Source organism: Cheilinus undulatus, linkage group 1, assembly GCF_018320785.1.
Source record: "Cheilinus undulatus linkage group 1, ASM1832078v1, whole genome shotgun sequence".
Lineage (NCBI taxonomy): Eukaryota > Metazoa > Chordata > Actinopteri > Labriformes > Labridae > Cheilinus > Cheilinus undulatus.
Genome location: NC_054865.1, coordinates 33622330 through 33646008, shown reverse-complemented (window position 1 = coordinate 33646008; position 23679 = coordinate 33622330). Strand labels below are relative to the sequence as shown.

General features: G+C 38.3%; 1 protein-coding gene across 1 annotated transcript in view; it reads right to left on the bottom strand.

Annotated features, from left to right (window-relative positions):
* The window catches only part of cpne7 (copine VII), a 47709-nt gene extending 24276 nt beyond the window's left edge, over positions 1-23433 (bottom strand). Inside the window, exons 1-10 of the mRNA XM_041787417.1 lie at positions 23387-23433; positions 21918-22244; positions 13341-13523; positions 12998-13072; positions 7229-7303; positions 3333-3416; positions 3154-3243; positions 2867-2965; positions 2320-2406; positions 2029-2088 (exon numbers count right to left, since the gene is read on the bottom strand). Coding sequence (XP_041643351.1) covers positions 2029-2088; positions 2320-2406; positions 2867-2965; positions 3154-3243; positions 3333-3416; positions 7229-7303; positions 12998-13072; positions 13341-13523; positions 21918-22091 — 927 coding nt within the window. The 5' untranslated portion in view covers positions 22092-22244; positions 23387-23433. The remainder of the gene's footprint in view (positions 1-2028; positions 2089-2319; positions 2407-2866; positions 2966-3153; positions 3244-3332; positions 3417-7228; positions 7304-12997; positions 13073-13340; positions 13524-21917; positions 22245-23386) is intronic.
* Positions 23434-23679: the final 246 nt, after the last annotated feature.

Sequence of the window (23679 nt, the reverse complement as noted above, 5' to 3'; positions counted from 1 at the left end):
GCTGCCACAGGCTGGACTCAGTGCGGGATTACTAAAATCTAAAAAAGACTAAAAGACCCAAAGAATCCATATTTAATAGACAATTAATTATTCTGTAATGGTTTACTTTTTTAAATCTAAAAAGTGATATAAATCACAGAAAGAAAAAATAATGCAATCTCAGGTTTTTCCAGGTTGGTTTGATGCTCCGTTGTACAGGTGCATCTAAAAAATGAGAATATCAGTTAAAAGACTTATTTTACTGTGATTTACTTAAGAAAGTTTAACTTCCATTAATCTAGACTGATCTCATAGTGAAACACTTCAAGTCTTTTTTTGTTCTAATCTTAATGATTACAGCTTATAGCTCACAAAAATCCACCATCTCAAAATATTAGAATACTGTGGAAAAATTCAATTTGCAAAGGTTTCCTGAGCCTTCATTCTCTCAGTCTGGTTTAGTACACACAACCACAATCATATGGAAGACTGCTTGACTATTGTCTAGAAGACAATCAAGTTGGCTGTCAGGGAAAAGTTTGGTAAGAAAAGGAGCACAAGCAACAGGGATGAGCTCCACTTTCAGATGATTGTCAAACAACATAGATTGAAGAACTTCACAAGGAGTGGACTGAGGCTGGAGTCAGTGGATCAAGGCCAATCCTGAACAAATACAGTTATTAGCATCCCATATGGGCTAAGGAGAAAAAGAGCTGGACCATTGCTCAGTGGTCCTGTTTTTCAGAAAAAGGTTCATTTTGAATTTCATTTAAGGTCCCAGAGTCTGGAGGAAGATCAGAGAAGCACAGTATCCACAGTGCTTCAAGTCCTGTGTTTTCAGTTTCCACAGTCAGTGATGGTTTGTGTCTTCTACACCCTGCTGTTGGTCCACTGTGCTTTATCAAGTCCAGAATCAACACTACCAGTCATCAACCAGGAGATTTTAAGCACTAAATGCTGAGGAGCTTTATGGAGCTACTGATTTCCTTTTCCAGCAGGACATTGGGTCTGCCAACAGTGAAGCCAAAACTACCAGAAACTGGTTTGCAGACCATGGTGTTACTGTAATTGATTGGCCAGCCAACTGACCTGACCTGAGCCCCATAGAGAATCTCTGATGTGTTAAGAAGGAAGATGAGAGACACCAGATTCAACAAAACAGATGAGCTGAAGGCCGCTAGAGCAACCTGGGCTCCATAACAACCCAGCAGTGCCACAGACCAACTGGCTCTGTGCCACATAGATTCAGTAATTTGTTCAAAACAGAGATCCAAACAACTAATGAGTGCAAAAAAGAACATTTTGTTGGAGGTCAACATTTCTGTATTATAAATTGTAAGAAATCATCAACATTTAAACAAAAAAAGTCTTGAGATGCACCTGTACATGTTCAAAAACCTTCTAAAATAGATCCATAATATATACATATATATATATATATATATATATATATATATATATATATTTATATATATATATAGATAGATAGATAGATAGATAGATAGATAGATAGATAGATAGATAATTGTTTAAGTGGTAAAAGCTCTGGATTCAGACAGAAATATGAGGAAAATTGTACGCTGAATTAACTGATTATAAACAAATTAAAATGGAGCCATGAAATAATTATCATTATGTATGAAATAAATGTAATGTTGTGTAACATCATGTAAAAGACTTTGTGTAAGCAGTCATGTACATAGTCAAGGTTAAAGTTTTACTTTCTCTAAATTAGTACAAATATGAAGTTGCATAAATTAACATAATCAAGTTCCGTGCAAATGACTCAAACCATTTTTTAAGTTCAGTACTTACTGAATGAAAGATTAATGTAGCATGCTGTGTTGTGATTCATAATAAAGAAATTTTATGACACATTGCTCACTAATGAAGCGCCAAACTGCACCAAAAACTAATTATCTACATGCAATGCAAACGGAATCATTTATCTACGTAATAAAGTATATAAGTCATAGCATAAATACAAGATACTTCAAACTTCTAGTACATAACAGTGAGGCTTGATTAAACTCAGACAGCTCTATTTACCGTAAAGTGGATCTGGCATCCTCCCATGATGTAATCTAAGAAGGAGTACACTCTGTGGAGCTGCAAGAAAAAAAACACAGATCCCTATAAAGCAAATCTCAGCAGGGGGGTTTGGGTGTGAGAATGAATATTCAGTGATGTTTATGGAAGCATCTGGTCATTAAAACAGAATTAACTCAACAAATCTGTTGACTGTAAAGGCAAAAATGTCCGTGGTGTAAACAGCTAAGAGATGTTCATATTGACGTGGACAGTGAGAGCATTCTGATTACCTCTGCTGCAGATTCTTACCTTAAGGTCACTGAGGATGACAACTCCTGAATTTTTATAGTTTCTCTTCTTCTGTTTGTATTTTGGATTCACACAATCCCACGTCACCTGAGAGAAAACAAGTCTGTGAATCTTCATTTTCTAAAGATATCCTTACAGATCAGCAACAAATCATTATGGCCGATTTTTGCACAAAATAGTGTTTGTGCATTAGATCTAATGCCTGAGACTCCAATCAATACACTGCTGTTAATGTAAATGTTTCTAAGAGGAGCACTAGGTGTATTCGTGTAGTGTTTTTGTATTATTTATCTGTCAGCATTGTAAATCAAATTAAACTAAATATAGCACCTTCAAGCAATCATCCTAATGAACTTGAAGTAGTGGAGATAAAATCCCCCAAACTTTGAAGCAAGTCCTGTTGGATGAAACTAGTTATCCAAGGTTGAAATCCATGTTGTAACTGCCAGGATAAAATCTTGTTCACTTACTAAAGCAGGAACATTAGGCTACATTATGATGGGTTTCAGGGCCAGTCAGTAAAAAGGCTATTAGGTGACTCACTGACCTTATTTCCACTGGAAATTTTCTGCATTTCCCTAAAAGTGGTGTAGAACTCGCCAATGAAGTCGTGCTTCCCCCTGGAGTCATAGTCCCACACTAGGCACTGTAAAATATTAGAACATCTGCTCATACACGTCTTAAAATATTCTTCGTTAATGTAAGTCCATGAATATAAAAATGCATTTCAATTAGTTGGCGCTGATTTCTGAAACCAGCTTAGACAACCTGTCTGTCCACTTTCTGAGTCACTGACCCCCATTGCTTTCACTGCTGTGATTAAAGGTCCTGTACCTTGAGCTTTCTGTCCTCATCACAGCTGCACAGGGATATGAGAGACACTTTGAAAGGCTCCCACACAGGATTCAGGTTATTTTTAATCACCTGTTTGAGCAGGAAATCATTTCATATGAGGCAAAGTGGTAGAAACATCTGTTGTTTGAAAAGAGAAGCAGAGATGTGTTTATATTTACCTCAGTTCTGTGCACAAGCTGTTCTGTTTCATCGTCATTGAGTCGGTAAATTTCCAAAAACGGGTCGGATTTACTGAAGAGATCCTGCAGAGAAAATCAGAATATAAAAACTGCTAGCCACCTGGCTGCTCATTATAATAGCATGCTTAGGAAGTCTGCAAAGTTAAGATACAGTACGTGTAACTTTTGTACTTTTTCATTAAATTAAGTAAATCAAATGAAGAAAAGTATGCAATAAATACCATTTATAGTTATTCTTCTAAAAATTAGTCCCACTCTTAAGACATGTAACTTTGAGGACAAATAACCACCTACAGTTAATTTTAGACAGATTTCAAGCAATGCATTTTTCTTTAAGTGAATGACTCAGGTTAGTTTTCCCAATATTTCTCACAAGTCTGAGCCCAATGTTAGACTGAATTACATAGAAGAGTCTCTACTGCATACAGTGTTCAGTTATTGGTCTATTTCAGTATTTATCTGGCATTGTTCAGAAGCTTTGACTGGAAATGAAGGATATTTGAAATTAGGATAAACGGCCATTAACTCTGATTAAACACAGAGGTAATTATTTTTGATTTAAGGTCAGAGAGAAGCAGGGATAACATTTTCAAACCAGCATGGGGCTCTTTTGGAAAAGACATCATCAATGTAATGAAGAATACTCATGCTTAAATATCAGTTTTTCTAACCTTTGAGTTAAAGAGGAATTTGTAAATATTTCAGAGTCTTGATCTCATGTCAGTCTCTAGTTTTTATTATTCTAACTTTATCCCTGTTTGTTTAATGACATGCTGTTTTCTTACAGCCATTAAGATCCTATAAAAAAATATTCATTTTCCAGCAAGGCAATGACCCAAAGCATAAAGCGAATGTACACAGAAATGATTTAAAGGCAATAAGGTGAATGTTCTGGAGTGGCTGAGTAAAAGCCCAGACCTCAATCCAATAGAGAATCTGTGGCTGATCTTGAAAAGGGCTGTTCATACCTGATCCCTGTGCAACCCGACTGAGCTGAAGCAGTTGTGCAAAGAAGAATGGAGTAAAATTGCAGTGTCCAGATGTGCGATCCTGATTAAGATTCTGCAGTCAAAGATGTGTCTACTAAATACTGACTTGAAGGTGTTGAATATGTATGCAGTCACTTATTTTACAGTACAAATTTATATTGAATTGACATTACTTTGTAGAAATCTGTTTTCACTTTGACATTAAAGATGTGTGTTGTTGTTTGTTTTTTGTCAAAAAAGCCAAATTATATTGACCATGACTGATTTATAAAATCAATAAAAACGTAAAACATTCAAAGAGGTAAATACTGTATATGAAGTCCTGAGATATCTTCATTGGTCTCAGAGCAAGCAGAGACCTCACCCTTTCTTCTGCACTCCATTACTTCCCATGTGCAGAAGGTCAGTTAAAATAGCCCAGTAATGGCTTGTCATTATTGCAATCATGCATTCAAATTAACTCAGCTGAGGGTGTGTGCTTTACTGTCATCAATGTCCATAGAAACCTCTCTAAATTGGAGTAATGCACATGATTTTCAATCCTTTACGGTTATTTGTGGTAGCCCTAAATGATCCCCTGTGTCTCGAGCACATGCGTCTGAGAGCTGAGTGATGCTGATTATTTACGTCAATTGATTCTTCAGGGAGGAAAACAAATAATTACTGTGTGTGTTTGTGTGTGTCTGTGGTGACCAAGGGGCGGGGAAGGTTAGGGAGGTTTGTGTACACCGAATGAGACAGTTAATTCTGCATTTCCCGCCACATTAGCCAGATACATCTCCTGAGGGACGGGAGCAAAAAGAGCTGTAGTTTTTTTCCTTTGTTGTTATGGCAACCACTAGCCAGGGGCATTAGAGGCACAGACTGATCAGACACACATATCAAATTTTAATCCAAGGCTAACAATAACTCACGTGTTAATCATTGCCAATTAGCACTATTAATGGTATATCATCATTAATCCTCCTGTTCATTAGTGTCCATTCTCCAATATTTACTGCAGACTGAGAGGTGATACAGCAGACAGGAAGCTAATTACACACAGTTTGCTGCTTCACTCATCATTGTTCCATGTGTGTCAGATAAAATGCTACACCCATGAGATTCATAACAGCTAATTAGCATTGTGGAGAAAATGTATGAGGTTGTGATGCACCTGATTGCTGATAGAATCTGATTATCACAGGAAGTTGAATGATGCTAATAAAAAAGTTTAAAGTAAGACAGGCGCTATAAAGTTACTTTAGCAGACCACACGACAGCCACAACTGCCTCGTATATAATACATTTTAACATGAATTAATTAGATTGAGCTGAACTTCAGTAAACAGGATGGATTGCTTATGTGTTAAGTCCTGCCCCCTCTGACTGGGGTTCAAGTCCAACCTGGGGCTCAGGTCATCACCCACTCTCTCATCTCTATTTTCAACTCTATCCACTGTCCTCCTCTAAAATAAATAAAACAATAAAACAATAAAAACAACAGTTGGACATGGGGACTTCTGTTAAGACTGCAGACCTTGAGGAAAGTGATGTGCTCATTGTCAACAGGTCTGCTATTTGAACTGAGGCAAACCCAACATATCTATAAATGCTGACAAAGAATTTCTCTTTACAGAGCATCTTAAGCTTAACCATTGTACCATTGTATGTATCATGCCATTGCCTTTTATGTTTTATGATATCACTTATATGATGTGTACATGCATATGCTTCTGGTCAGCACCGCCCTGAAAGAGAGGAACTAGGCTGTCACCTATGTGTTTATCTTGCTGTCCCAATACACCCATAAAACACTGAAGGTCTTTGATCATTCATAATATCTCCTTTAGTTATTCGGTCACCGTAATAACCAAGACAAGTGTTCACAAGCACCCTTATTTTTGATTGATTGATTAAATTTTATTATTGTGTCATGCATAAACAATATGCCCAGCCCAAATGGGCTTACAAGACACCATTATCTTTACCCTCATACTTTCAACCACTGAGGAAAAGGATCCACAAAATAACAAAAAATACCCTGGTATGCATGCCAGGCCAGTAGTTGGTGGTGTGACTTTAGAATGAAACAAAGCACACATGTGCACATGCATTTCCTTCCACATGGAGAAAATGAAAGGTAACCATTTACAGCTGAAGTAGTTGATAAATCCGACTGAAAAATCCAGCTGTGACAGTCATTTATTGGAATTTGCTGAAATCTCAGTGGCAGTCATGTAAGATTAAAAAGTAACTCAGTAAATTCACCAGAATCTCTAATAGCAGAGCAGACATACAGTTTGAAGCAAACACAACACTGAGTGGAGATGACGCAAATGAAACTAGGAGTGATTTTTTTCATTGCCTTCAGTAAGACTCAGGCTCCTCTTTCCTTTCAGAACAGGTGTAGGTGCAAATTGCAAAAAATAAATGTATGTGATGTGGGGATTTTGAATGGAACACCACTGGGGATCAAGGTCAACCTCAGACTATTGAATCCTAAGGCTTGCTGCTCAGAACACGAGCAAGTTCAGATCATCAGCTGTAATTGGACAAAAGCTCCCGCTGTCTTTTTGATTGAAATATGCCGTCAGCAAACTTTGACAGTGTGCGAGCAGGAGCAGCTAAGGCCAGTCACATCCTGCCTTAAAGGGACCACATGAATTCACCAGTGAAAACAGCCTGATGTGAGATATTATTTATTATCATGTAAGAGTTGGACGAGTGCAGATTATCAGAACACTATGTCACTGTATCACTCTTGCTCTGGCTGTAACATAAAATCTAACTTTAATTTAAAAAAGAAAACTCTCATATGTGCATAACTTAACTTGTCAAGTGCTGTTAAAATGACAAATCCTAAAACATGTTGCTGTTCCAGTCAGAAGCCTGTCCTCCCCTCACCTTGTCATCGAGCTTCTTGGCACAGAAGGAGAGCTCCAAATATCCGTTGTTGCCAGATATTTCCTCAGCATGCACCTGAAGAATATAAGATTGAAAACATGATTTTTTGACAAGAGATATTTGACGGCAGTGTTGTGAATAAAAAAAGTGACTATGCTAGTATTAAAATAAACTCCCTACTTGCTGTACATCTGAACTTATAACCTTTTTTTTATTTCAATATTATCCCGGGGTTAGACTTTATAATAACTGTCAGTCCTACACAAAAACTCCCAGTTCTAAAAATAACTTGGAAGGCTGTGCAAAAGCCTTTATTTGTCATGTTTTCTATCCAAGACTGACATTTAACAAAAGCCTTTTTTCAATGCAAGTATGTAAACACCATTATTTCTATCTATTAACAACGCAAGATTTTAATGTAACAACAGTGTTCATGTGTGGAGCAGTTTGAAGAGTACAGTGGTTTTTATTTAACACAGGACTGCCAACCATTTAGGCTAATGGTCCCAGTATAGAACCCCAGTGGCCGTCGACCACTGGGACCCACAGCTTATTGTTTCATCTTAGTTTTTTAATATATGTGTACACTTTTTTCTGCATGTACCAAAAGAAAAAGTTCAGATTTGCCCTTTTGAGATTCAACACAGTCTGCTGCCCGCACTGGACTGTCTAGCCCTCTCACAGAACACAGACATTTGCTCTCTGTCGGTTGGAAACTGACAGAAACGTACATCAAACTCTCAGATCTGCAGCTCACACAGCCAGACCTCGACAAGCCCTGACAGTAATGATTGGCAAAGCAGGAAACTTGTTCTTTTTATGAGTCAACTCGCTCAGACAGGTGAGAATAGAAACATTTTTATAAAAGGTCTGGACTGAAAGAGTGTGTGTTTTTTCCTTACGTGTCTATACGATCTTTCATTTATATTACAGTTTTTAATTAAGTGCCTATTTGACAATGTCACTCCAATTAAAAACTAAATTGTTATCAATTACAGGGCTGAGATCAGGTTGGATGTTGCACATTTTACCAAAAAAGAGGTTGATAATAAACATACAGTAGACAGGGATGGGTTAATGTAGTAATGTGAATTTCCCAGAGCAGAATATTTAGGTTTTGTTTTAAGTACGAAGCCTTGTTCCGACTTCAGAAAACAATATTGCAACCATGCCCTTGTTGAACATTTTTGCCATTTAAATTTATCATGAAATCTCAGATTTACCTGTTTTAGTTATTATCTTGTCTTATGGACTGAATATGCTAAGGCTATCAGCATTAATGCATTAATAACATGATTAAGTTCTATTGTTAGAGCATTTATATGACACTCTTTATTAGCCTGTAAACCACTGAAGCTACACCAACAAAGCAGCTACATAAACAACTTATCTACTTTATATACGTAGTTAAATTAGCTTTAGCTATGCTTGCTAAACCTCACATTTCTAAAGCTAACTTACCTATGATAAAGGAGCTATTTAGCTTATGTAGCTTCATAGCTTAAAAAGCTAATGTAGTTAAAGCTAATCTCACAAAGCAGCTATGCAAGCTATGTAGTTAAGTTAACTACATAAGTACAGTAGCTTTAACCATGTTTCCTGAAGCTAATTTTGCTACATTGGCTTATGTAGCAAAGGTTTATTATGTAGCTCACATAACTATGTTAGCTTTAGTTAAAGCTAATGAAGCTAAAGCTAGCAACCATTGGTGTAACTAATTCTAAAAATGGTCGATAAATAATTCAATCCTGGATTAGACCTCTGATCTTTTTCTCTTTAATTTATGAAATATTTCTTAGTGTCCAATGTTTGCTATTTGATTATTTCATGGATGTAACTGTCAGACTTTATTTTATGTTTAATTTTATTTTTTTTTAAATCTACAACTGGAAATGCGTTGTACAAGCAAATTACGGCACTTCCTTTCTGAGATATATGGCGTCTCAGATGGTCTGTGAGAGTGGGTGGCCGTCAGAGATGGACGATCTACAGCCGGACCCCTCTCCCCACATGGAAACCACTCGGGTCATGACCTGAGCACCAATACTTTTTTCATGATGGCAAAGGAGTCCACCTTGCCACCATGGAGGATACATTAAATCAAATTTAAATGCAGTGAATACTTACATGTCAATTTGCAGCTCAGGGGAAGAAATAGGCTTCCGCTGATGGTTTTTTAAGAAGACATACTGGGGCAAGGTTGCATTCACATCACACGTGTCTTATGCCAGAGTCCACCTGAATCATGCCTGAGACCTCCTCTCCAAGCTAGCCCAGTATTCACACTGACCAAACAGAACCAGCCTTTGGGCTGACTGCTCTGGGCCCCCAGTGTGAAAGCATCCTTAATATCTATACTTAGTGTAAAAAAAATCACAGAAAGCTCAACAGAAAAATCACCAGCACATTGTGTATGCTTTCTTGAGACAGCACGTTACTCTACCTACTGAGCAACAGTCACTGACTTATAAACTCCTTGATGACAGAAAATAAAATGGTGCAGTAATCATCTCTAAAAGATTTCTTTTTTGCCTCCATGCTGGCGATAGTTAGAGCCTTAGGCATTAAATTTTCCAGAGGTCCCTCCTTCCATCCATTCAGACCATTTGTGTGATCATAATAGCCCAAGAATGCCTTAAGGGATTTTCCTCAAACATGGCATAAATGTCAAATTTACCTCAAAGATGAAGTAATTCGATTTTAGAAGTCAAAGGTCACTGGGACCACACATATTGACTGTTAGTAGTTTATTTATTATTTGTTAGGAATGACCTTTGATTGTCTCTGTTTTTATTCTTTTACTTGGTTAAACTTCCCATCAGCATTTCATATGTAAAGTCTAATTTCATATTGGTTTGGTTAGTGTCTGTGGTACTTTGTGTTGTTTTCACATGAGCCATTTACATGTTTCTATCACACCCACATGCTTTTATTTTTCTTTATAAGGGCCTTGTATTTATATTGTTGTGTGTGAAATAAAATATAGAAATAAACACCCTGAGGCTGCTTTAATGCTCTGACCATCAGGCTGGCAAAAGCAGACACAGTACACAAACCTTGGGACATAATCGCTCAGAACTAAGTCATTACATCTTTAAAAAAACACACATTAAATGTTGTGTTTTGTGTATTTGGATCAACATGGTTATGAAAATGTAAAGAAATAAAAGACACCGCTTTGTTCCTGTTAAAGGTGATACCTGAGTGTTTATCAGATCTGAGTTCACACACCCACACTCTTAGAAATTCCCCCGTTAAAAAACGGTAAACAGCTGGCACTAGGGTTGCCAGGAAGTTACTGTAAAATTAAAGGTATGTTGCTGTAGCTGAAATTTACAGTTAGTTACTGGTTTTTATAAATACAGCAAAAAAAACGTTATTTTAAACCTTAACAGGAAAATACTGTTAAATTTCATTACACTTTTTCTTTAGAGGTGTTGTGGCATGCTGTTATAAGAAATGGCTCATAGACAAGCTGAATGAGTTTGACATGCCCTCATGCTATGAGCATGAGCAGCTGTCATATAGTTTCAACACAGACGCATACAGGCAGAGTAGTCTGCACCATTAACCTCCTCACTCATGGTGTGAGATTTTAAAAGAACACCCTCCCCCAAAAAACATGAACCAACGAACAAAACATGCACAATTACAACCCCGCAATGAAACATGAACATTAAAGAACATCAGAAGAGTGAATTCCCTTGCACAAAATAATATCCAGAAGTCCCTGCTCCAGGCGACTGCTTCCTGAAACACCACAGTATATTTACAGATTTTTACTGTGAATTGTAGCAAAATACTATACTTTGCTGTGAATTCATTTCCTTATAGCAAAACTGACAAACTAAAAAAGCACTTGGAGATCGCAGACCTCCGCCATTAGCCCTATCTCCCAATAGTAAAGAATCGTTTAAAAGATTCCTGGATCCAGATGGTGATCCGGATCACTCCCAAAAATCTAATCAGTTCTTCCTTATGCCATTTCTGACATTTCCTGAAAATTTCATCAAATCCATCCACAACTTTTTGAGTTATGTTGCAAACAAGCAAACAAACTAACAAACAAACCCTACCAATCACATAACCTCCTTGGCGGAGGTAATAATACAATAAACAAATTATCTAAATTCAATTTTTAGCAACTGTTAAGATCAAGCTAATGTTAGCTGGCAAAGAATTTACTCACTCTGTGTGCCTGCGGTGTTTGTGCGTCATGTCAAACTCTAGCTAATGCTAATTTTACAAATGACCTCAAACTTAGTAAGTGATGGTTTTTGCCTATTCTAACTAGCAAGGCATTAAGGCATTAACCTGTTTATTGTTTGGATGGAGTTGGATAACAATGTGACTTCTAACTTCACTCTCCTTACAAGCATGTGCTCTCACCTTCTTGTTCCCAAAAATGCAATGTACAAATACAAGAAATTACTGTTTTCTTTCCTTGAAGCAGTAATACAGTAAAATACTGTTCTAAACCATTTTTTTACAGGGTTGTCCTGTATTTAAACATAACAGGATCTTACCGTTGAAATTTCCCCGTAAATTTACAGTAATTTGTTAGAGTGCAGCCTCCATAACTCTCTCATCCAGATCAACAACAGCTCTGTAGGCCATCAACATATTACTCGATTTGAGAGGTAAGTCTGGGGTCTTATTATGCCAAGAAGTGACCCCTTTTAGGTTAATGGAGGGGTTTCAGAAATAAAATATGCCTGCAGGGCTCCAATAATAGATAGTCAGCGTTCCGTAAGTGTTTGTACCTGTTTTATTACTTTAAAAAATCAGTATTCAGACTATTTTGTTCCTATACATACAGTTTATTGACAGATGTGTTCATGAATAGAATATTATCCCACTCTATAAGGGTACAGTAAGCAAAAAGGAACAAATGCTACAATATTATAAATGCAGAAAAAACAAAGACAGCATGTGTGGGTAGCAGCTACATGCTGGATGAGGGTTGAACATTATGAAGCACTAAATGGTGCACTGAATTCTCTGTTTGCTAAAAGAGATGGTGAAAATCCCCTTGTGTAAATTCTCACTGTTATCGTGCAGACCTTAAAAAAGGTCTTTGCTGTGGGCTGAAAAAATTCCAGCTCGGGCAAGAGATGACATGACAAAGATTTAAACGGATGGGTTTGTCTTAACTTTTTCTTCACAGCACAAAGGTCCAGGGTTCAACTCTCAGACCAGGTTGCTTCTATGTGCGGAGACGAGGGTGAAAAGCTTCCTCCCACTTGTAGTGGGTTGTTATTGTTGTTATTGTCTATATACAATATGCACACATCCTGCACATGTTGTACATAGTCAAATAGACAACAGTAGTGTTTACTCAAGAGACAGGAACAAGGCTGTTTTCATATGGCTCACACCCAAGATGGTGCTTAATGAGCCAACAGCATTTCAATTTTATATGTCATTTGTCAAACTTGGATCATTTCATGTGGATTTCCTTGCTTCCCTGCATGTGATTGCATGCTTTTCGGAAATAGCACACCATGCCACAAAAATAAGCACTGCAGGATATAAAACATACTCAAAGAGGATGATTACACATAACAGCTGTCAGCAAAACAAACTCTGTCTTTAAACAGTATTAAAAATAGTCCAAAAACGTTGGACGAGGATAGCTTCATTCTTTTCAACCAGGTCTGGTTAGTAAAGAAAAACCATGAAAATTACAAAAACTGCTCATAATGATGCCTGAGAGTGAACAAGTGATATCTTTCTTCTAACACCCATCATTTTTCTGATCCAACGTACCGTGATGGTGGATTTGCCCGCATATTTTCCGTACTTCAACAACAACGGTTTAACCATCTTCTTTTGGGCCACGATCTGCAAAGTGCAACATAAACACAATGTTGTTTTTAAGTCCTCAGCAGTAAGAGCAGAGCTCAGGGATCTGAGTCATCAGCACCAACAATAGGTATCCACTGCTAACTCTACATTTCTATACAGCAAATAAACAGTATCAGATTTACCAGCAGCATCACAGACAGAAGGGAATTTTTCTGCGTGGTTTAGGAGAAATTGTAGTTTTCAAAGTAAAAAAAAAGAGAAAACAAACTGATTCAAATCAACAAAGGCAGAAGCATCCACATACCTGACCCAGAGTGCACTCCACCCCTCCAAGAAAGTCATCATCACGAGTCCCGATGCTGTGGGTGCCGTGGATGTCATAGACTTCAAATCGCAGCTTCTGGACCTCTTCAAAGTAGTAGTCCAATGAGAAAACCTTCCCAAAGACAGGGTGCAAGTTGCTCTTGATCACTTCTGTCCTGTCAAGCTAAGAGGAAATAAAGTTTATGAGAGTTTGTATTTTATATTTGTCATCTATTATATTTAAACATTACAATATTTCGGTCACGTTTACTAAACGTCAATGAAAGCAGAACCAGACTTATGGGAAATAAGCCTTTCTCTGACTTTAAAGACTGTATTAAATATCATTGTACACCAAGTTCATAGGAGTGAAATAATAAACCATATTTGTCTTATTTTAAGGCGCCCCGGTGTATACAGTAGAGCAAATGTTATTATGTTCTGTCAAGAGGATGGTATATGAGAAGATTGGTAGACCCTGGACGTTTAATCTCAGCGCTCATGCTTGTCTCTGAGAGGCTGACAGAGAAAAGCTGAGCTCTCTGAAGCCTCATCAGCTCATCATGTAGGATTTAGCTCCCACACAGATCCATGGACATGTGTACACTGCCCAATTTGTCACAAGGACAAATTATCATCAAAAAATGATATTCATGTCTGCAGGGGATTTTTTTAGCATTGAAGAATGAAAATACACACATGATTTTCATGATTTGCTGCAAATATGTTTACTTTTAAAGCACATTTTTTATCAAGTCTCAATCTATGTCCAATGTTGACCAGAACAGATCCATCAGAAGGCAAGTCTACAGCTGATATTGAGGATGAATTTCAGACTAAATAGACTAACTGCTTTTGACACATGTACAAATGTCTGTCAGTGGTCACCCTAAACCAAAACACATTTTTGTCTGTGGCAGTGGCAGCTTTCCCCTTTACAATCAAAGCTTTCAAACAGTTCTAATGTAAAACTGCTGCATGTTTCTGTATTCAGACAAACAACAGGGCAAACAAGAATTCAACAGGGATAAAAAGCCAACAACAAAAACAGCAACAAAAAAACAATAGAAAACACACATTTTGTGAGTGTTGCATGTTTTGCTACCTTTGGGCTTATAGCCCAATTGTTATGGCATATATCTGATTCTGAGTCAGATAGTTTCAATTTATAAGACTTTAGGGGATTATTTGACAAAAAAAGCAATATTGATGCCTCTCAAATGGAGGCAACTGCTTGTTTAGCCTTCAGGGCCTTCCTTTTAAGGTCCAGCTAAATCGTCATAAAAAAAGTCAAATAATACCTGCAGCCATCTTCCTTATTGTCTTCATCTCTGGATCTGGAAGAGCTTCATGCAACAATTTCTGCAACTTTTCAGACCATAGTTTTTTGCCCACAAGCCCTTCTTTCTAATGGTTGTGCAAGATTTGAAGCAAGCTGTGTTTAAACCTCTTTCAATTGCTGCCTTTTCAGTCCTCTTAAAAATTATACCATTGTTTCTTTTATTAAAGGACTATTGCTGTTCTTGCTATGACCACCTGCCTGTTACTATACCTACAGCAGGTTTTCTGACTACACTATGAAAACAACTTGACCCTGACCCTTACTGAAGAAGGAGTTTAACCCATGCCATTGGTGCAGCCTTATATCCTCTAACTACAAGTCTTAAGGTCTTTCAGGGGGGTTAAACATCAGTTTTCAAACATATGACTTTATCACTCATCAATGTTCTGTTGTATAATCTCCCATACATACCCCCTTCACTTTTTAAATTTGATGTCACAGCCTGAAATCGCAGTTGCTTATATTATTTTTTCCTCATTAATCTACACTCATTAAAGCAGAATTTTGGAAGAGTCCTAATATTTCTTCAACTTCAGAATTATGGAGGACTTATGGAGTGCTCTTGGGAACCTTCAGTGCAACAGAAATATTTTTGTGTCCTTCCCCAGATCTGTGCCTTGCAAATAATCCTGTCTCTGAGCCCTGCAGACAGTTCCTTTGTCCTCGTTGCTTTTTTTTTTTTTTTTTTTGCACTGATATGCATTATCAGCAGTGAGGCCTTCTTTAGAGAGGAGTGTCCCTTTCCAAATCACGTCCAATTGACTTAATTTACCACGGACACCAATCAAGGTGCAGATACATCTCAACCTGAGCCAAATTAATGGGAATATAAATAAATTATTACGACTGCAGCATCAGGGTGCAACATACAACATAAATTGAAAAAACTGAAAGGGGTCTGAATACTTTCTAAAATGCTCTGTATTTGTGTGATGCAGATGAAACCTTGTGACTGTTGGAGCAGTATAACATAATTAACAAAATCTAATCAAACCATTCAGTGACCCCTTGTTCCCTTTGAGTCGGGGCATCTTTCATCATCCTGAAAGAGAGCCCTCCTGTCAGCAAAGAGATGTTTCATCACAGGATAAAAGTGATGACTCAGATCTCTTGATCAGCTTAGACCGCTGTGTCTAATGGGACAAGTTTGCCCACACTAATCCAAGGAAACTCCTCCCACCTGTATGTAAGCATCATCATTATCTTCCCCTAAAACTTCCTTATGTTTTTCCTTTATTGTGTCTGTAAAATACATCCTAAAAGCTTTCCCTGCCTATTGTAATTCTGTGTTTTTCATCCCTGATTCACACTGTTGCCTGCTTGCATGCTGAGGACGGACGGCTGCCCAAAACATTCATGCATGAATAAACATTTTAATTGGACTGCTGTCCTGCTCCTGTTGTTTTTCAGTTTTGCTTTTAAGTATTCACCACAACAGAGTTGAAAGTGTTGAGTCATTAGCCATTTTTTTTCTATCATCAATATGCAACTCAATTTAGTGTTTGGTAAATTGTTAACACGTCACATTTCTATTTGCTTCGATTAAACAGAACAGGTTTTGTTTTCTGTCATGGTTCTAGCTGGATAACCTGTAATCACCTGGCTCATTTTCAGCTTTGTAAAATGTAAACAATAATAATCATGCTCATAAATGATCTGATGTCTCTTTTTTCATTGTGAAAAACATCACACAGACATTAAAGAAGCACCAGGCTTCTCACCACCCATCATCTTGGACTCCCTCAGCTTCATTCATTCCCGTCTCTCATTATTGTCTTTGCTTGCCTTCTTCTCCTCTATGTGTGCCATCTGGATGGACAGATTTGGGATGAGTCTGAAGAGTCTGTTTGTTGATGAAAGCTTATCAGAGCTATGGAGGATAGGTTGTGCTGAAGTCTGTGACGACTGCTTGTTGTTGGTGAGGGGCCAGAGCTACAGAGTTTCCTGGCATGGAAAATTAAAGCGAAGTTCTGCCTGCTATGTAGAGCGTGATCCGTCATAGAGCTTAGGTTAGATATCAACAGATAGATTTGAATCAACTAATCATCTTGGGAGCACAATGAGCTCGGTTCATACAATCTGCTGTAGAAAAATTACAATGTATCTGTGTCTTTCTGTCCTTCAGGGACATCAGGTGGTTAAATAAAGACATAAAGCACTTCTACAAACAGCAGGAAGTCAGAGGGACTGTACAATGAGAGCTCAGAACAGAGGAAGAGGGTGGCAGTGATATGAGTGGGCTCAGCCTCTTACTCAGATGTTGACGCAAGTAAACAATTTTCTCAAGCAACGGTGCCTCCCAGTGCTGAGGGATTTGACAGCGGAGGACTGGAGAAGTTGTGTGCACTGTCAGTACTGTAAAGACTCAGACAGACAGACATTTTAATCAATAAAGTAGAAATAATAAGACTATCAGTCTAGTGGAATCAAAAGGCCTGGAGTCTAGAAATCTGGCATAAGATACTAAAAATGCATATTGTATGTTAAATCAAAGTAAAGTAAGCCTACACAAGAGTCTGAGAGAGAATGAATATTCTCTGTGACCATAGCCAATCACATTTTGATAGACGTCTTTTTGACTCCGTACACAACAACAACGCCTGTGACAGTTGGATTAGTGCTTGTCCAGTTTGATTCAGAGCCACAGGAGCAGAGCCCCTCCATCTAAAGATTATTCACTTGAATGTTTAGTTACAAAATGCTTGCTTTTCATATTATTCATAGCAGTTAAGATACACAAGCTATACAAGCTAAGAGGCACATATATTTTCTTATACTATAAATGTAATGCTAAATGATAGCTCTGTAGCCTGCACTATTGGCTATATTATTACAAATCAAAACTTCCAACCACTCAAAATGGATCAACAACATCCCAAACTAAACTACAGCAGTTGAAATTCAGTGCCTGCATCACTCAATACATGACCCTAGAGGATACCAATGGTTGATGTAAATAGCCAAATATCTGCCATGCAACTTTTAAGTGTTTTTACCTCACAAACACAGGGCAGAGAAAGTGAACAGAAATGAACATTTCTGCTGTTATTTAGAGCAGGCAGACCTTATAAACATAAGGTGAAGAAAGTTCATCAAGTTTGAGGCAGGCTAAACCAGTGTTAATTTGGTCAACTAAAAATATGAAAATTTTTTTACTAAGATTGGTGAAAAATAAATGTTTGATTACAAAAATTCTGTTGAACATTCAAAATCCACGATATTCCTCCTCTGTGCTACGTATCTCTGTATTTTCATCAGTATGTTTTGAATCAATTACAATTTTGCAAGTGCAATAATATGCATGTTTTACATTTATACACTGCCTGGCCAAAAAAAAAGTTGCCACCAAAAAAAGGTCAAACACTCTAATATTTCGTTGGACCGCCTTTAGCTTTGATTACAGCACGCATTCGCTGTGGGATTGTTTCGATAAGCTTCTGCAATGTCACAAGATTTATCTCCATCCAGTGTTGCATTAATTTTTCACCAAGATCTTGTATTGATGATGGGAGAGTCTGACCACTGCACAAAGCCTTCTCCAGCACATCCCAAAGATTCTCAATGGGGTTAAGGTCTGGACTCTGTGGTGGCCAATCCATGTGTGAAAATGATGTCTCATGCTCCCTGAACCACTCTTTCACAATTTGAGCCCAATGAATCCTGGCATTGTCATCTTGGAATATGCCCGTGCCATTAGGGGAAAAAAAATCCATTGATGGAATAACCTGGTCATTCAGTATATTCAGGTTGTCAGCTGACCTCATTCTTTGGGCACATAATGTTGCTGAACCTAGACCTGACCAACTGCAGCAACCCCAGATCATAGCACTGCCCCCACAGGCTTGTACAGTAGGCACTAGGCATGATGGGTGCATCACTTCACCTGCCTTTCTTCTTACCCTGATGCGCCCATCACTCTGGAACAGGGTAAATCTGGACTCATCAGACCATATGACCTTCTTCCACTCCTCCAGAGTCCAATCTTTATGCTCCCTAGCAAACTGAAGCCTTTTTTCGGGTTAGCCTTACTGATTAGTGGTTTTGACCCTTCTTAAACAGACTAACATCTTTTCCACGACCACAGGATGTGTCTTTCGACATGGTTTTTTAAGAAATGAGAAGTTACTCATTGCATCAGCTGGGGTTAAATAACTTGTTGCCAGCTGAAAGATAATCGCCCATGCAGTAATTAGCCAATAGGAGGCTCATACCTATTTGCTTAGTTAAATCCAGGTGGCAACATTTTTTTTTGGCCAGGCAGTGTATTTAAATTTGATGAAACAAGTTCAAAGAAAATTAAAGCCTTGACTAAAAATAAAGCCAAAATATAAGGACTTTTTTATTGACCCAAGCATTTTTAAGTTTTGTTGACTAAAATTAGACTTAAACTACAAAGCTTAACAAAGGTTTAAATGTGCTGGAAGCTAAAAGGCATTTTTATCCAAAGAACAAGACTAAGACTAAATTTTAGATATCTACGGATATTAAAACTGTAACAGACATATGTCAGCTGAACACTTTTTCTTTGTTCATCCATTTACTTTTATTTTATTTCTGCATTTATTTGACCTTTATTTAGTCTTTAAAATCATTGAGGTTTCCTCATTTACAATGATGTCAAGATATAAACAGACACAATAAAAAAAATTTAAAACAATCAAAGAAAGAATAATACTCACTAAGAGTAACTGTGGTGAAATGCTTTGAGATCATCATTTTAAATTGACTAAGAGACACTAAAATGCCAATCTTGAGACTTTGTTACAGTATTGTTCATTGTTTAAGGAGCATTAAAGCTAAAAGCAGATTTTCCTAATTCAGGGTAAACCCTTGGGACCTGCAGCATTAGACAGTCAGTAGAGCATGTTTGTTAATGTCCAGTGGTCCAATTCAAAAGAGATGTTACGTAAGACGGTGTACATCCAATCAGGGATTTATTGATGAAAACATACAAGTGTTTATCACGTCTCTGTGCCAGTGATGTCCAACCAACTTTGTTATACAGAATACAGTGTAGAATACACTGATGAGGACCCCCAGTCTAGTATTTTAAGGATTTAAGTTTTAGGTCTTTATATCTGCATTGATATCAGTATCAGCGAAAATGAATTTGTAAATATCAACGTGTCAGACATCAGTAAAAATCAATATCAAGCATCCCTGTTTATTTGGTGTCAGGGGCAACATACTGTAATCACAAGTACTGTGTGAAACACTGCAGCAGATAGGCACAGAGACTATGAGTGATAGCTCATACGATATTTGTTTGTTTACTGCCCTGGGGGTGTAGACACATAAATATTTTTACATAACATTGTTCGATTATCTCTTTTATTTTTCACATTGCAGTAATCACATATATTTTGTAAAACATATATTTGAGTTTATAGTTCAGGCAGGCCACCTAGTAAAGTGTTGCTATATAATTGAGATCAGCTGATCAGCTCTCATCAGCTGATAGCCAGCTGATTCACTCCGAGCATGTTAATGGCTAATGACACTCATGTTGCCACTTTTAAACTACTCTAGCCTGGCTATGCTTTGCTGCTCCTTTGGCAAGTTGCTTTTTGCAACCCTCCTCCACCCCAGCTCTTCCTTTATTTTGCTTCTGATTTAATCAGTGTCATTCTGTAGTTACTGATGCCTGCTCTGCTCTTGGTTTTTGCAGCTTCTCTCCTTGTTTTAGGCTTTCCTTGTAGGCATAGGTTGGCAGGAATGTGTGCTGTTCCTGCTTGATGCTTTCCACATAGGCTTGTAGGAGGGCAGGTGGATCCCAGAACAGCCACACTGCCAAATATAAATTACAGCAATAAGTGCAAATGAATAAATGCTAACAAAGAAAAATATTCATAGCCGTATTTTGTCTAATATTGTGCAGCCCTACAATAAATTCTAGATGACATTGTTGGAGGTAAAGAGTGTCTTTGAGCATTTGGGTTTCCAGGGATTAAAAGTTAAAGTTGTAAAAGTATACATAGTAAGATTTAATTTGTTACATGAAAATACGCACTATGTTTTAGCAAGTTGTGTTGTGAAATCCTGGACGATGCATCATGTTCTGTTCATAAAATGGGTGACTGCCAAGAAACTGTCAGTAAAGGAAAAACTAAAGAAGTATAGATAGATAGATAGATAGATAGATAGATAGATAGATAGAAAGATAGATAGAACAAGCCCTCTGACATCATTATATGTATCGGCTTGGTAAGAGGAGCTTAAAATAACCACTCATATATGCTACATTGAACCCAGGTCAATCCTCTCATGTAACAACCTACTTTCAACCACGAAAAATCCATAACTGCAGTGTGCTCTACACCGTCACATGCCACGAAATAGTATCTTCATGATCCACATTCATACAGCCCAGACATTACTATGAGCATCTTCAACAAATGGCTCCCATGTGGCAGGAATCAAGCAGAGCTGTAAAGTTAATCATTACCTTCCATTTCAATGCAAAAGGAGGTTTTTGTTAGATAAAGTGTTCAGGGGGAAATAAATTTATATAATTAGATATTCTCCGCCACATTTGAACAAATCCTGCGCTTAATGGGGACCTGTGCTTTGGATCTCCCTCGTGAACTAAACGGCTTAATTAACAGGGAAGTGAGAGACCTGCTGCCTGCGCTCCAAATCAGCTTGGGACCCATCCAAGAAAGTAAACAGTTGCCGCTGGAACAATAATCTACACACTTCACTTTACCAGCCTGGTGTTTGTCCAAGCATTGAGACCAGCGGATTTGAAATACTGTCATATCATCTGAATCCTGCTGTTGTGTGAGCCTTGATCTCTTCCCAAAAAAAGTCAAAAAACAGCTGCAAGTTCACCCAGCCATGAACTGATTTATCTAGTTAATCTCATTCAACAGCACAGATGGGACCAATGTAGAATATTTTACACATCACTGCTAAATCTTTGAATCTGAGCCTCTCCAGATTTAAGAGAATGGACTATAGGGGAAGGGTTGGCCAAGTGTGCAATCCCTGAAGTCTAGCTGTGAAACCATTAAGAAAACATGTGCTCACTTCACCTCAGGTTGTATAATTGTAACTCATACATGTGTGAATTAAAGTGAAACTCTACACATTAAATGCAGTGGGTAATGACTCCGATAGGAAGATGAATAAAAGATGGTGGGTTAATTTTTAAAAACCTAATGCTGCTGCCTACTGAATTGGTCCCATAAGGTCCAACTAGCAGTTGTCAGATTGAAGAAAAAAGAGGGGGCTCACCTCTGTCCACTGCCCGTTGGTCTGTACCATTAGTATGACACAGGGGTCTGACTTATTCAGCGTGTCTCGGTCCAGAAGAGCTTTGCAAGACACCCGCAGCTCCACTTTGGAGACACAGGTAGCCGGGCCGCTGAGGCTGGTTGCAGGGGAGGTGGCCTCCTGAACGTCATTCATCCTGGCTCGGGGCAAGAGGAGCTGCCAACCAGCGGAGCAGTGTGAGCGGTGTGAGGATGTTGGTCGTAGCTCCGAGGGGATGGGTAAATATAGTGGTGGGTAGAGGGAGCTCAGTAAAGAAGCAGCACGCTCACAGGAGACAGGCTCTTTTGACTTGATGACACACAAAAAAGAAGAAAGATTCCTGTTAAGTCCCAGGGGAGCAAAGCAAGAGCAAGCAGTTATCACTGCCTGTCTGAGATATCCCCATGTCAGAGGAATCATCTCACCTCCGTAATGATGACAGACAGGACATGAAGGTGTACTTTTAGATGGGTAGATTCACTGAAATGATTCAATCAAGACAGGCAAAGACAGATCTTTTTATCTTTAAATGTCTAGAAAGAGAAGAAGAGGAGCATCTGATGTACAACACAATCCACAGGTACAGAAATATTGCTTTCTAACCTGCTTCTGGTCCTAAACATAAGGTAAAACAATTCCATTAAGGAGAAAGATATTTCTCTATTCTAAACAGTGGGTAAATAAATGCAAGTTTTAATTTAAAAATATCTAAGTCTTTTTTGATGGTATACAACTAAGGATTTTTAAAATGTAGAGAGCACCCACCCTAGTGAAGTAGGCAACCTTGAGCAGAGGGTTTCTAACCCCACTTTAAGTGTTTTAAAGGAGAGGTGAGTATGAGGGTGGCGCGGTGGGGGGTCGGATGGGGGTGGTGGATTTCTCTACCAGCTTATATACTCGTTTTAGGCTCAAAGAGTCGCATTCTTTGGTGACAAATGGACAAGAAAGCTGTGCGTTTGGCTTTCAGCACCACGGACAGCGCCCGCGGTTTGTTCACCAGCTGCTGGTCTGGAGACCAGATGTGACCCAAAAGCATCCATCTCTCATCTAACTAGCTCTGTGCTCGAAATACATTCACACTCAGAGGCTATGATACCCGAAGCACGGAAAAGTTGTGGTGTCAAAAAATGAAAGAGAGATGGAAAGAGAAACGAAAGTGTCGGTAAAGCAACACGTCCGTGAAAGAGCGAAAAGCGGCCGATTCCATCCAACTACTAAGGAGACGGCGACACAGAGAATACTCCTTAATCGTTTGATTTACAAAGAAATAACTTCTCTATACATTTTAAAGGCTGGAATCTGTTATCATATCTTTAAATCACACTGTACGGAAAGCGTCGTACTAAAAAAGCTACTTTGAAAACATCGTTTGCTATTGACAATCTTCGCTGAATCCTCATCAATAACAATAAAACATCAACTCCTCTCAAGTACAATGACCAAAAACTTACTTTCCTACCTGTCGTTGTTCCTTACTGTCAAACACTCTTGCTTAATCCTTTCCCATAATAATACGCTGCTTGATTCTCTGTTTTTTCCTCCACAGAAACTCATTGGTTAGGCGGCTGAGGAGGGAGTAGGCTCGGCGTGGAGAGATGGGGAGTGGAGAGAGTCCAGCTGCTGATGTAAGGATGGAGGGGAGGTTTCAGCTGGGGCTCGATTATTGGGAGATTGAATCAAATATCGAGCCTTTAAACGAACGATAGGAGACTGTAGACATGCATGATACAATTAATATTATGTT